The sequence below is a fragment of the Lissotriton vulgaris genome, chromosome 6, assembly GCF_964263255.1.
Source record: "Lissotriton vulgaris chromosome 6, aLisVul1.2, whole genome shotgun sequence".
Lineage (NCBI taxonomy): Eukaryota > Metazoa > Chordata > Amphibia > Caudata > Salamandridae > Lissotriton > Lissotriton vulgaris.
This window is the reverse complement of record NC_141694.1, coordinates 1,140,780,711-1,140,796,318: the sequence shown is the minus strand read 5'-3', so window position 1 is coordinate 1,140,796,318 and position 15,608 is coordinate 1,140,780,711. Positions and strand designations below refer to the sequence as shown.

At 47.0% G+C, this 15,608-nt stretch overlaps 1 protein-coding gene across 1 annotated transcript in view; it reads left to right on the top strand.

Annotated features, from left to right (window-relative positions):
- Positions 1 to 15,608, top strand: part of MRPS5 (mitochondrial ribosomal protein S5) — a 640,608-nt gene that overhangs the window by 292,926 nt on the left and 332,074 nt on the right. The window contains exon 4 of the mRNA XM_086927225.1: positions 10,990 to 11,223. Within this exon, the coding sequence (XP_086783351.1) occupies positions 10,990 to 11,223 (234 nt within the window). The remainder of the gene's footprint in view (positions 1 to 10,989; positions 11,224 to 15,608) is intronic.

The window sequence follows — 15,608 nt, the reverse complement described above, 5'->3', positions numbered from 1 at the left end:
TCGGAAAACTGGTGGGCCTCTTGACACCTCGGACCTTGCTTCTTTCGGCTAGGCTCTGGTCGGGATCCTCCGCACTCCTCACCGCCTCGTCTGGGTACTGATCGCAGTCTTCGTCACCTCCGTGGGTCAGAGGGAGATGCAGGAAATCCTGCCGATACGCGTATGTTCCGGCTAACTGACGGCAGGGGACACAGGTTGCAACGCACCAACCGGCGCGTGAGGTAGGGGAGGGGTCCCTATTCGGGCGCCAAAATGATGTAAATAAATAATTTACTCTCTTAATTTCTATGCAGGTAAGTACTTAATCAATAATAACTCAGATCGGATGAAAAAAGACAGAGTCCGTGGTGTTAGAGTTCTAAGGGGTTTTATTCCTCAAAAAGGAATGGTCATGGCCAAGATATCATGTTCTGACCACCACAGGGGTGTCAGAAGGGATAGAGCGCTACATTTTATTAACAGTACATAGCTTATATACTTATTGTACACCATTGAAAACAGTATAGAAGGCGTAACAGCTGAGAGAAGACAAGATAACAATATACACGTGGTACAAGTGCGTAATCCAGAGGCGTGAACTAGAGGTGTGTTCTGGAAACGTCACTGATAGGTGTCACAAAGGGGTGGCACTAACAGAAAATGTTGTAATGTCAGCAGAAATCGGAAACTTGGATGCGCGCGCAGCTGCATGACGTGTAATTGGAGGGGTGCAGAGGACTTGACATTTATACTGACGGAAAGAGACAGAAGTCTGGCATGTCAGATCAACTTGTGCTTCTATCATATCTGATATCTGATGTTTAGGAACTAAGCTATCTGGGCAGAAAGGTCTCTAGAGCAGAAGCTATTCTATACTGACTGTGAGTGCGTGTATAAGCGCCTGAGTGTCTGCATGAGAAGCGTGGGGGCATGGGGCCTTCCAAGGGAGCATGGCAACGGAGGCTATGAATTACTTGAATTAGTTGCATAGAGACAGGTCGGCCCTTTAGCCCTGCAGCTGAGGGAAGGATGTTTACTGAAGCTAGCAGGCAGGAATGTATTTTCGGGGAGGGAAACAGATAACTCGAAGGTTATAGTCAATCTTGGCAGGCAGCAGGCTGAGCTGAGCACGGAGGGCCGCGCTAAAAGTAAGTCAGAGTTCACGAGTACAGGGGCTGCCTGGGCAGAGATTCTCGGAGTCAGAAGCCAGAAAAGAGGCTCGGTGGCAGAGATTCAGGGCCTACTTCAGCCAGGGCTGGAAAACGTAGGAGTATAGTACAAAAAGACGTTGGCATAGTATACTTAGGAACGGACCATTCAACCCATTCATGGTGGGTCTGAAAGAGGACATGTTAACGTTGGACGCAAATGTATTTGCGTCTTCATAGCTGGCACAGGAGGGAAGTTACATGCACTTTAACCTCGTACATGGAGTCGGTGGGGTACGCGCTAGGGAACATAACTTGACCATAAAATTTATATTACCTCAATCTCTGCCAGCCCTGACGAAGGTGCCTCACACCGAAACGCGCGTTGGCGTTATTACGGCGCTACTATCAGGAACTGCAACAATATTTCACCTTCTTGCCTTCCCCAAGCTGCACCCGCGTCCATGCAACTATAATTCCATCTTTCTTTGTTGCAGGCCAAACGTGAATTACCCGTATGAAGTGACTGAACATGTTAGAGTATGAATGATCTTTGTTAGATCGGAGTGTCTGTTGAGTCCCCTGTTTTACCCCCCGGAGTGAGTGGAACACTATATTTTCCTATGAATTTACTTCCCCCCCATGAAACGATGAACAGTACTGATGATTTTATGAATTTTTGAACCTATCATCTCCTGATTGTTTTGTAAATATGACTAATTGCACCAAAACAAACAAAATAAAAAATATATATTTTCTATAAAGAATGAATTGACTGCGGTCCATCTGTTTTCCTGGTCCTAGGTATTCATTGGATATTACTCCCCCTTAACCAGATTTGGATCCCACCTGGGGCCATTTATTATCTTCCCTGGCAGGGTGATCTTTTCTATTTGCTTATGTTCCACTGTATAGTCCATCCCCTGTAGGGAAACGAACCACCTCAAAAGTTTGGGGTTTTCACCCTTCATATGTTTTAGCCATAAGAGGGGCTTATGGTCAGTCTGAACAGTGAAATGAGAGCCAAACAAGTATGGCCTCAGCTTCTTCAGAGCCCATACCACAGCAAAGGCCTCCCTCTCAATAGCTGACCAACGTTTCTCTCTAGGGGTCAACCTTCTGCTAACAAAAGCTACTGACTGGTCCTGACCTTCATCATTCAATTGTGATAGCACAGCCCCTACCCCCAACTCATATGCATTTGTTTGGACAATGAATTCTCTGGATTAGTTAGGACTTTGCAGAATTGGTGCAGTGCACGTGGCCTGCTTCAGGTAATCAAATTCCTTTTGACAGCTGACTGTCCACTGAACTTTATTTGTCATTCTCTTAGAAGTTAAGTCATTCAGGGATGTCACAATGGAACCATACCCCTTGACAAATCTTCTGTAGTACTCAGTCAGGCCCAAGAAAGCTCTGACCGGAGTCTGGGTAGTTGGAGCAACCCATTCCATGATGGTTTGGATTTTGCTCTGCAAATCCAAAATCCAACATTTTCTGGACTTCAGTCCTGATACAGTCCCTGACATGATCAGGTTGCCTGTAAATCTGATTTTAACAGGCAGACTGCCTCCAGTGTCCACTTCATGAGTGCACCACGTAGTCTGACTTGGAGTCAGAGAAAACATATGTCTGAACTGACTGAGCACGTGTCTGCAGTCAGTTTGCTGCTGATCAGTGAGGCTGCCTGCCAAGGCTACTCCATCTACTGATCAATAATCAGGGTTCTGTGAGAGGGTCACTCACTTCCTCCTGTCTCATCAGTAGCCATGAGCAAGCCCATGTCGGCTCTGCCAACATATGGTTTCAGTCTGTTGACATGAAGTACCCTATGGGGGCTCCTGGGAGTTCCAAGATCTACCAAATAGGTAACCTCTCCCTTCTGTTCAACAATAGTGTGGGGTCCACTCCACTTGTCTTGGAGAGCTGCTGGGGCCACCGGCTCCAACACCCACACTTTCTGTCCTTGCTGGTAAACAGTCAGTACAGCCTTTTGGTCATGCCAGGCTTTCAGTAATTCCTGGCTAGCCTCAAGGTTTTTAGTTGCCTTTTTCATATACTCAGCCATCCGGGAGCGGGGACCAAGTACATAGTCCACTATGTCCTGTATAGGGGTTTTGAGAGGTAACTCCCATCCCACGTTCACTAGACACAATGGGCCTCTTACAGGATGTCCAAACAGAAGTTTAAAAGGGCTGTAGCCAATCCCTTTCTGAGGAACCTCCCTGTATGCAAATAAAAGGCAGGGTGGTAGGATGTCTCATCTCCGCCTGAGCTTTTCTAGGAGACCCTTGATCATAACCTTTAAGGTTTTGTTGAATCTTTCAACGAAACCATTTTATTGTGGGTGATAGGGTGGGGTGAATTTGTGGTTCACCCCTCACTCCTTCCACATTGCAGTTAAGTAACTAGACTTAAAGTTTGCATCTCTGTCAGATACTACCTCCGTAGGGAAACCCACTCTTGAGAACACTCCCAAGAGGGCCTTTGCCACAACAGGTGCTGTAGTGGTCCTATGGGGTATATCTTCTGTGTAGCTAGTGGCATGTTCCACCACCACTAGGATAAACCTGTGCCCAGATGCCGTCTGAGGATCCATTGGACCAACAATGTCAATCCCTACTCTCTCAAAGGGAACCTCCCACCACAGGTAGTAGAATCAGGGGGGCCGTTGTGGTGCCACCTGCCTTACCACTGGCTTCACAGGTGACACAGGAGCGACAAAACTCCTTTGTGTCTTCAGAAATGTGGGGCTAGGGAAAGTGAAGGACAATTCTGTCCCAAGTCTTATTCTGGCCCAGGTGTCCTGCTAAGGGAATATCATGGGCTAGTGTCAATAGGAAGCCAATGAACTTCAAAAGTAAAACCAACCTCCTGGCTGCACCAGGCTTTGGGTCTCTACTCTCTGAATACAGGAGTCCATCATCTCAATACATTTTATGGGTGCCACTAGCATTCCCCGCAGCCTCAGCAGCAGCTTGCTGTCGGAGGGGTTCAAGAGAAGGGCAGCTCAGCTGCTCCTGACTCAGATCTTACCTGGAAGGGCCCCCTGTCCCCAAGAACTCAACCTGATCAGGCTCAAGCTCCTCTGGGAAAGTTCCTTCTTCAGTAGCATAATCATCTCCCTCAAGAGACTGATCATCACTCTGAGTCGGGGGGAAGCCTACTTAAGCCTACTGCTCCTTTTCTTGGAAGGCACCTGCTCCATTATTCCAGGATCCAGGGCCTGTTCAGTGTTAGACTTTTTGACCTGTGACCTAGTCACAGCAAACACATTTTGTAAACAGATTTTTTAAGGGGCTTCCACATATGTTCCCACCTGCCCCATTTATCACGCCTCAGTGGAACTTTAATTTGGTTCTCAACTACCTAATGAGCGCTCTGTTGGAGTGTCCTCTGCACAACTGCAACTTCCCGCTGCTTTCCATCAAAACAGCCTTTTTAGTGTCAATAACCTCTGCCAGGAGGGGAAGCGAACTGCAGACTGTCATCCAGGCCTCCTTACCTGACCGTCTTCCCTAATCAATCAATCAAGCATTTGTATAGCGCGCTACTCACCCGTAGGGTCTGAAGGCGCTGGGGGAGGGGGGTCCGCTACTGCTCGAACAGCCAGGTCTTGAGTTGCTTCCTGAATTAGAGGTGGTCTTGGGTCAGGTGGAGGTGGATGGGGAGGGAGTTCCATGTCTTGGCAGCCAGGTAGGAGAAGGATCTTTCTCCCGTTGTGACTCTTCGGATGCGGGGGACGGTGGCGAGGTCGATCGTAGCTGGCGGGTTGGAGTGTAGAAGGTCAGGCGGTCGTTGCGGTATCTTGGGCCTTGGTTGTGGAGAGCTTTGTGTGCGTGGGTGAGTTGGAACGTGATTCTCTTGCTGACGGGGAGCCAGTGCAGGTTTCTCAGGTGTTCGGAGTTGTGGCTGTGTCGGGGGATGTCCAGGATGAGGCGTGCCGAGGCGTTCTGGATGCGTTGGAGTCTCTTCGGAAGTTTGGCTGTGGTTCCGGCGTAGAGGGAGTTGCCGTAGTCCAGACGGCTGGTGACGAGGGCCTGGGTGACCGTCTTCCTGGTTTCGATGGGGATCCACCGGAAGATCTTACGTAGCATGCGGAGGATGTTGAAGCATGACGAGGAGACGGTGTTGACTTGTCTGGTCATGGAGAGGGAGGAGTCCAGGATGAAGCCCAGGTTGCGTGCGTGGTCTGTCGGTTTGGGTGCGCTGCCCAGGGACGGGGGCCACCAGGAGTCGGTCCAGGCGGAGGGCGAAGATCCCAGGATGAGAACTTCCGTCTTATCTGAGTTCAGTTTCAGGCGGCTGTTCATCATCCACTCGGCTACGTCTTTCATCCCTTCGTGTAGGTTGGTCCTGGCGGTGGCGTGGTCGTTGGTGAGGGAGAGGATCAGCTGGGTGTCGTCGGCGTAGGAGATGATGTTTAGGTTGTGTTGGCGTACGATGGCCGCAAGGGGGCTCATGTAGATGTTGAACAGCGTGGGCTGAGTGAAGATCCTTGGGATACGCGGCAGATGACTTCGGTGGCCTCGGATCTGAACAGGGGGAGGCGGACTCTCTGGGTTCTTCCGGCGAGGAAGGAGATGATCCACTCCAGTGCCTTCTCTTGGATCCCGATGTTCCTGAGGCGTTGTACTAGGGTTCGGTGGCAGACCGTGTCGAACGCCGCGGAGAGGTCCAGGAGGATGAGGGCTGCTGTTTCTCCGTTGTCGAGCAGGGCTCTGATGTCGTCGGTGGCTGCGATGAGGGCGGTCTCGGTGCTGTGGTTGGCCCGGAAGCCAGACTGAGTGGTCGAGGTATGCATGCGTCTCGAGGAAGACGGCAAGCTGTCTGTTGACGGTCTTCTCAATGACTTTGGCAGGAAAAGGAAGAAGAGAGATGGGTCGGTAGTTTTTTAGTTCGGTGGGGTCCGCTGATGGTTTCTTTAGTAGGGCGCTGAGTTCAGCATGCTTCCAGCTCTCTGGGAAGGTGGCGATGTCGAAGGAGGCATTGATGATGTCCCGCAGGCGTGGTGCGATGACGGAGTCGGCCTTGTTGAAGACGTGGGGAGGGCAGGGGTCTGTTGGAGATCCGGAGTGGATGGAGTTCATCTTGCGGATGGTTTCTTCGGTGCGGATGGTGGTGGTGGGGGGCATTGGTGCGGTCGTAGGGTGCGTCGGCTGTGTGCTGAAACTGTTGTGTATGTCTGCGATCTTGTTGTGGAAGAACGAGTCGAGCGAGTTGCAGACTTCTTGCGATAGGGTGATGTCGTTGTCTCCGGCGCTAGGGTTCGAGAGCTCTTTGACGATGGTGGAGTTCCTTGCTGTTGTGGGCGTTGTTGTCAAGACATTCCTTGAATGCGGTTTTCTTGGTGGTGTGGATCAGCTGGTGGTGTTTTCGCGTGGCGAACTTGAGGGTGGTCATGTTGTCTGTATTTGGGTCTCTGCGCCAGGCTTTCTCGAGGGCTCGGCAGTTCTTCTTGGAGCTCTTGAGTTAGTCGGTAAACCATGAAGCTTTTTTGGTGCCGGGTCTGGCGGGGGGAGTCTTCAGTGGGGCGAGGTCGTCCGCGCTGTTGCTGATCCACTTCGTGAGGTTGTTGGCGGCTTGGTTGGGGTTCGTTGAGCTGGCGGGAGGGTTCTGGCTCAGGGATGTGGTGAGCTGGTGGGCTGTGATCTTGTTCCAACATCTGCGGGGGACTTGTTGTGGGGGGTGGTGGATCGTGGTCCTTCTGAAGCGGAAGTGGACGCAGCTGTGGTCCGTCCAGTGGAGTCCGGTGGCGTGGCTGAAGGTGATGTCCTTGCTGGAGGAGAAGATGGGGTCGAGCGTGTGGCCGGCGTAGTGGGTGGGGGTGGTCACCAGTTGCTTGAGTCCGAGGTTGTCCAGCAGGGTGGTGGTGTTGCGGTCGTTGTTGTTCTCCAGGTGGAAGTTGAGGTTCCCGAGGAGGATGTAGTCAGCGTAGGGGAGGGCTTGCGGGCTGATGAAATCGGCGATGTCGTCGCTGAATTGTGTGCGTGGTCCCGGGGGTCTGTAGATGAGGGTGCCTCTGAGGGTGGTCTTGGGGTCGGTGTGGATCTGAAAGTGCAGGTGTTCGGCGGCTGTGAGGGTGTCGTCGGAGCTGGTCGTGATGCGGATGGTGTTCTTGTGAACGATGTCGATGCCTCCTGATGTTCTTGTGAACGATGGCGATGCCTCCTTCTGTCTGGTTGACGCGGTCCCTCCGGGTGATCTTGTATCCGTCCGGGATGGCGATGGCAATGTCGGGTGCTGAGGTGGCATTCATCCAGGTTTCCGTGAGGAAGGCGACGTCTGGTGATGTGGTGTCGAGGAGGTTCCAGATTCCACGGCGTGTCTTACCGAAGGTGTTAATATAATTCCACGTGGGGCAAGCAGTCATCTTGCCCACTTTCTATGCTCCTTCCCACCTATCTTAAGAGGAGGGGCGACTCCACCGTGTGGACTAAAAAAAAGTGTTGCTGTTCTAACTTGACTGCACTAAAGAGTTCTGGGTGGATGACTAACTGTTCGTGAGGTGCGTTGGATCAAAGAAAGGTTGTGCAGCACGGAAGAGGACTGTCTTGCGATGAGTCATCCTCTGCATCAAAATTTGCTATGCTGTGGCCAAGAAACAGTCTTCTGAAGGCTTGGGAGCTCATTCCACCCGAGCTAAGGCCATGACTACAGCGTTGCAAAGTGGTGTTCCAGTCCTTGACATTGTCAGGCAGCAACATGGACATCACTGTGCACGTTCACTAAGCGCTAATGCCTGGACAGTCAATTGCCCAGGGACAGGCTTTTTGGCCACTCTGTCCTGCAAGACTTCCTGGTCTAAACTTATCTGCAGTCCCTCTCTTGGGGATGCTATTGCTTGCGGATCTACTCTAAGGTAAAGAATCTGCGGCTAGATGTCTCTATCAGATGGACAAGATACTTACCTCCGGTAATGGCTTATCTGCTAGAGACATGATCTATCCCAGAATCCTAACCACCCCAACCATCCTCTTCACGCTGTGGAAAGGTTTTTAGAGTCGGGACTGATCCCTTTCAGAGCCCTAGTTGTTCTAAACACAACACTGTCAATACACTTCATGGCTCCACGCTTCAGACTTGGAAAGTTGTGAAAAGTAACTGAATTCAGCGAGCCGTGGTGGCACTTATATAGGTGATATGGATGTCACATCCGGCACGGACGCTGCAGATGATGTATCGCGGAGCCGACTGACACCACATACCAATGTGCCAAGGGTATTGCTTGCACAAAAGTCGGAGATATTTCACCTGGGATATTTCTTTTAGAATAAGTAATCTGCAGCTAGATTATGTCTCCACCAGATAAGATGTTGCAGAAGATAAGCAACTTGTCCATCCTAGTACACAAAGCTTTCATCTGGAGGGTAGCCTGTAAAGAGGACACTTGAAAGGAGAATCACCTCAAACTGTTTCTACAGTTGCAGATTATGGATACACTTTAGTTATCTGATTTTGGTTTTATCACTTGTTGTTCCAGTTCCTCGTCCTGTATAGCCATGGAAGGGCTGCTCCACAAAGTACTCTGGGGACTGCTGTGTGTAGCCAAGGCTGGAGCCTTCCTGAAAGCCAGTCTCTCAGGGGTGGTGACATCACCAGAGTCTGGATTTCTTGCTGGAGGAGTTGTGTACCTATTTTGAAGCACCTGGAAGCCTCCATGCTGTAAAATAGAGAGGGGGAAGGAGCCTGCCAACTCTGCAGGAGATATGTCTGTCTAAGAAGAGCACATTGTATTTTGTGTCTCAGTTGTCCAGGGCACCTGGAAGAGAGAAATGAGGCGAGCAATCAGCTGGTCTGCAGTTTTGCGATCCCCATAGTCTATCTGCACCGGTTCTTGGCAGGAGCTGTGAACTGATGACCACAATTGCTGAAACCCGATTGGAGCTGTGATTGCATGCCGGAATTGAGGGGTGTGTGTGTGTGTGGTCACAGTTGCTCATTCATGGTTCAGCCTGTGCGCGGCCATGCCTTCTTGAGTTGTGATCCGCCTGTGAGTGGCGGCTTCTGCCGAAACCTGATGGTACGTCTGTGTGTGGTGGCTGCTACTTCCCAGGGTGATGATATGGCCTATGCATGGCCACAACTGCCCGGAGTAACTAGACAATGCAAAACTTCAACTACCGGTTGTACTCAGCCACTGCAGAGCTGCATCTGCCTAATTTGTAACCAGCCGGAAGAGGTTGCACCTGCTTGCTGCAATCTGGGTCAGTTGGGGAACCAAGAAGGTTCTGTGGCTCCAGCATGGGCCCGTCACCAAGACATCCCACCTACGGAACACACTCCATTGGTCTATCCATGCCTGTGTCAAGCCAGAACTGTGGCTTGTGCTTCTAGGTGCACTATTATATGCAAACCCAGCGAATGAAGCCGGAACCCCAGAAGAGCTTCTGACTGGTGCACATCCACTCCTGTGAGTGGTTGGGATTGCGTCTGAAACCTGGCATTGGAGCCGAGCCAAGGGTTCTATTCCACTGCTAAGTGGGAGACGGACTGTAAGAACTGAACGCACCTGTTTCTGAGTGATTGCAACTGCACTTTCGATTTTATCAAGCTTCTACCTTATACAACATAGCCAAGGACACACAGATCTGAGGGGAGAATCTTGATCAGGGTAGGTGCAGCACTTCCTGTGTAGATCTGAGATACTAGGTTGCATCCCGTTTGGTACTGTGTAGAATTATGTTCTAGTGTGTATGTATTAAAGTGGTTTTCTTTTATAAAGGTCGGCATTCGGCTAGACATTGTTTTTCTGTATTTGAGTGTTGAGTACACCAACACCACCTCCCTTAGAAGCTGGGGAATGCTCGTCATTACTACCTCCCTTAGAAGCTGGGGAATGCTCGTCATTGCTACCACTGAGAGTCCAGTGCAGAAGGGTTTGTAATTTGCCCAGCTTACAGAGTCTTAGCAGGACCCCTGGACATCAGAAGCAAGGGACCTCAACCCTCTCAGTTGAGACCCTGTTGCCCCTGCTTGTGCATTGACTTTCTAAATTGGAGTTTGACACTTACTGATACATCTAGGAATTACATAGGGCCTTTAATACTATTGAAATGTCTGGCGCATTTCCTTATTTCACCTTTTAAATCTGTTACAAATACATGTTGAAAGGATTCTGTATGGTGCAGATGGCTGCTCTGGATAGACCAGTTTTCTGACATTGGGCATTCTGCTGCTTCAGCCTTACATATGGTATCTCAGAAGCTGAATTGTTCTATATTGTCTGCATATTTTGCTTATCTCCTATAGGACATCTAATCCGTCAATGGACCCCACTTAACACAACACCCTGATTTCATATAGCAGGAGAATAGTTGGCTATGACTAGGATTCACTCCTCTCCAAGACACACTACACAACCACCCAGTCACTGCATCAGACCAATGCACATTTTGGAACCAGAATAGAAATCTGCATAAACATATCACCCTCTCAGGAGCACAACTTTGCATCATACCAAACTTCCCAGAGATCGGTGCTTGTTGAGAAAATGTTCTTCAATGGCCAAACTGAAACCAAAAAAATGTAAAACTTCTACAGCTCACCAAAACATAAACATAGAAAACTACAAAATATTGATCTCGAACAAACGTATTTAATTTTGTGTTCACTTGCTCAAACCGTTATTAAAGAAAACATTTAAGAACTCTCGCTTACCATCCACAACCAGAGACATTGAAACAAAACTCACAACTGAGCAACAGAATCATCCCAAAGGGTGCCCAACTTAAGTTGGTGCTCTACTCTTAGTAGAAGATGCTACAGATGTATTGTTCATGTTACTTAACATGGCCTGCCTACTGATCATTTTGATTGTTTATCTGGAAATTCATCTTAATTTTTATTTGATATACTTTAGGACGTTCTGGCTTTCTATGGCCTGGCCTCAATGCCCCAATTGTAAAAAGTGGCACGATTCAAACCATTGGAAAGCGAGATAAAGCACAGTTGGAGGAGATGCAGGCTGAAATCATCCGCCAGAGAGACGAATGGGACAGGAAAAGAAAGGCAAGGGTAAAGAGAGAACGAGGATGGACTGGAAGCTCATGGGGAGGTGTCAGCATTGGACCACCAGATCCTGGCCCGAATGGCGGTAAGCGCATGGACCTTGTACCTGTGCATATTGATGCTGGACTATTTCCATGTCTCTAGTTGTAATTAATGAGGCTGTTTTGTTTGCCATCGTTATTGTCTCTGTTTCAAGAGCTGATTTTATAATGTATAGTTCCCAGATACGTCACACTAATTTGAAGTTTGCTGTTTCATTCTTAAAGATACATTTTCTTACACAATTTGCTAGTGAATTCAATTGAAATTGTTGTTACTGCTAACTTGAGGACCTCATGCAACACAGATGAATGAAATGTGGATGTATGATATAAGGGGGCACAGGTTCATCCAGCTGTTAGACCATTCTGCTTAAGTTTTATCTATTAACTTTATAAAGCGCTGAAGTAGCTCAAGGAAGCGGAGTGCTTCACAAGTAATATTAGCTTTGCATAGTAAGAAAAGTTAAAGCAGCTCCTCTGCAGAGAGCAAAGAGATGTTAATCTTTGAGATAGATTTTGAAAAGTATGTGTATGTATTTCCAGAAAGTATTGTAAGTTAGAGTGATTAAGATGTTGGTTACACAATCCTGGAGTTAGCATAAGGTTGATTTACGTGGCCCTTTTGTATTAATTTCTGGGTACAAGTAAAAGAAGGTATTGTTTGCCTTTGTCTTGTAGGTAGGTTGTTACACCTGTGTAAAGTGCTTTATGTGAGATACAGGCATGTTTACAGTTATTTCTAGCTTGCAAGGAAAACCAATTAAGGGATTTTAGAAGGGGATTGATGTGGTCTGTTTTATTTGTATTGATCATGACCGGACCACATGTTTATTTCCCATTATTTGGGTCAGCAAGTGACTTTACCTTTAAGACTCGTTAAAAAAAAATGAACTAGGATTTCTAATAAAGGTGTGTGACTGAGTGTAGGTAGGTAGAATTGTGTTTGGCACATGTCTAAAATGAATATGTGACATTTTAAGGCTTACAGTCAAAAGGAGAGTGCCTTCTGCCAAAAAGTGATAAGATATCGGTGGAGTGACACATGCTGTTATGTCAAACATTTGTGTTGTCTCTTACATCTAAGGTCACCAGAGAAATATTTTTTTGAGATAGGTACGACCTCTCTCTCCCCCTGTCTTCTTTTTCACACAAACTCCCCCCACACAATCACCTTACGTCCCCCCACACACACACCCATCCCGACACACACAAACGTGTAATCAATTTGAAGAATATATCAGGTGGTACGTATTGTGACAGTGGAAGACAGCATTGTAGGAAGCTCAGTGCTGCATCCTATTTTGTGGAGAAGCCCGAATTGTGCCTAATACGGTGCCAATGTAAACCATGAGTAACCGGTGAGTTTGTAAGAAATTAAAGCACACTTCTCCCCAGATGCCATTAGAGGTATAATAAAAAGACTAAATCTAACACGGGCTGCAGGACCTGATAATTTACCAGCAATTATAATAAAAACGAATGTAGATTGGTGGGCGGAGTTTTTTTCTAATATGTTTCAAGAGATCCTAAAAACAGGCAAGTTCCCAGATAATTGGAAAGGGGCAATCGTCAGGCCAATACATAAAGGAGACGTAAACTCCCCAAAAAACTATCGCCTAATAAACCTATTGGATATAGGAGAAAAGGTCTTTTCAAAAGTAATTTTGGGTATACTAAAGGACTGGGTGGATAACAAACAGATAATACCACCAGAACAGGGAGGGTTCAAAGAAGGCCACTCAACTGTTGACCACTGTTTCGCTCTGTGGTCCATTGCACGGAAGTCGATCGATCAGGGGGGAAAATTATTCGCCTGTTTCGTGGACTTCCGTGCAGCTTTCGATCTGGTGGACCGGGAGCAGCTGTGGTCATCACTGGTTGGCTATGAAATACAGGGTGACCTGCTCGCCCTAATCAAAGAACTGCATACAGAAAACTGGGCACAGATAATCCTGGATAAGGAGGGAGGATTGACGAAGAGAATCCCAATTGAGAACGGTTTAAGGCAGGGTTGTGTACTTGCCCCCCTACTATTCTCTCTGTTCTTAGCAGACCTGCCTCAAAAGCTGAGAGAGGTTAGAGGGGCAAACCCAAAACTGGGAGGAAACCAGATATCATGCCTCCTCTACGCTGATGATCTGGTAATCATGGATCTGACGGAGATTGGGCTCCAAAGAAAATTAAATCGATTCAAAGAATACTGTACTACCAAAAAAATTAGTAGTAAATATGGAGAAAACAAAAATTGTTTGTTTTGGTAGGAGAAAAACAAAGTTCTCTTGGTACCTGGGCACAGTATTACTTGAGAGGGTAGCTGACTATAGATATCTGGGAATGTGGTTTTCTGGTACCCTGAAATGGCATACTCATTTACAAGCACTAAAAATGAGGGCATTGGCTTCCGTTAAAGGTTTAAAAAGATTCAACAATACGTACGGAGAAATGTCGGACAGACCGGTCCTGAAAGCCTATCAAGCAATGGTGCCCCCTCAATTCTTGTATGGAGCCGAAGTTATTTACTTAAGCAGTAAGACCTCCTGGGATAGAGAGGAGGGAAATATATTAAAAAGCCTATTTGTACTGCCCAAATCTTCTATGGTACAGGCAGTCAGACTTGAGTTGGGAATTACCTCGTGGGCGATAACCGCCTGTATGGCCCTTGTACGATTCTGGCAGCCATTGGGAACAGATGAGCTCCTCAAAATCTCCCAGTGGGCCAAAGAGGAAATTACAAAGAGCGACCTACCCTGGGAAAAAGAGGCTAGAGCATCAATATGGAATGCATACAGGGTGCTCGATCTGAAGGTCTGCCCGCTACAAGATCATATAACAATAGGAAAGAGAGAACTAAGGCTCCAAGGCACAGATATGTCCCAAACTTATGACCGGGAGAACCTCTCACAAAAAAGCTCAGTAGCCCACATGACATCTGCCTGGGAGCTTGACTAACACTTTCCGTATGTGGACCGGCTACCAAGTCATAACTTAAGGCGGGAAGTCCTAAAAATGAGAATGGGAATAAACCCATGTTACGCGGATAATGGAGCCCGAAATCATATGATAAGTTGTAATGGGATCTGCACTTGCACTTTAGGTACTACCTGTAATATTATACACATTTTATTAGATTGTATGTGGTTTTTATATTTACGAAAGGAGATTTTACGTCCGATTTTTAAAAATTATAATATTACAAATAGGATGCAAGCTGCTAAATTGTTGATGGAAATGGAGAACTTAGATATAGCCTGTGCCTTGGGGAAATATATGAAAAAAGTTACGGTATTCCTCAGCTGCACAGAGTAAGATCTAATAATATAAGTCCTTGACATCAAATAAATGTGAAAGAATTAGTGATTAAAATAGTGCTGTATGATTAAGAAGATGTTGTATAGGTATGAATTAAGTGTTTCATTTAAATTAATTGTGATAACATTCCGATTTTAAAAATGATAGTTAAAGTATACATATATTAAGATGTAATATGTTTATCGATACCGCCGTGCTATGTATTTACTGTTGTTTTTATTTTCCCTGTTTTAGTAAGATAAGAGGTAAATTGTACTTTTATGGTTGTAACAAACCAAATAAAGTTTGTTTTGACTTGAACCGGTGAGTCCTAGTAAGAGCACACTCTAAAACAGAGCATTGGACTAATCCATCCCTTTTGAAAAATACAATTGTCGTGTGTTAAAGACCTTACTAGTAATACGTTTGAGAATGGTGATGGCCCATGCAAACAACACCACATCATATAATGTACAAAATCATGGATGCACCCAATCCCCCAACACTGCCTCTCTGTTGTAGCTCTGTTGGGCACTGATTTTCAACAAGGCATATTTATTCTAATCTCATTGGAGGGTTCAAAACCAACACTACAGGCATTTGTAAAGTGAGCTTTACTTATCACGTGAGTAAGAAATCCTCCAGTCCATCTTCGAGACTTAAGCTTGTGACCTCCCCACAGATGCTCTAACAACTCATGTCAACACCAAGTGTGAGCATATCTTCCTTTGAATGGGCAAAAAAACAGATTCCCTGGAGACTGGCAGGATGTTGGGCTGGACCTTGGCCTTTCTATACTTTTCCCCTAATTTCTCAGATTCTTGTAGTTCTCGAGAAAGTCAGGAGAGTCTATACTTTTCCCCTAATTTCTCAGATTCTCGTAGTTCTCGAGAAAGTCAGGAGAGTCTAAGGTCTGCATGATTGTGGTGACCTGACCTGGCCTCTCTAAGTTTGATACTCCGACCTACTTCACCTTCTTCCTAGAAAGGAAGGGAGCATTGGTACAAGCTTTCCTACCATTGGTCAGTTTAAACTCTGTTTCTGAGGATTTGCCTTTTCAACACCTTCGCTGAGAACCTAGATGTCTCTACAACTTTCAGAATGTATTTCACCAGAACACAGTCATGAATGAGAGTCTTGT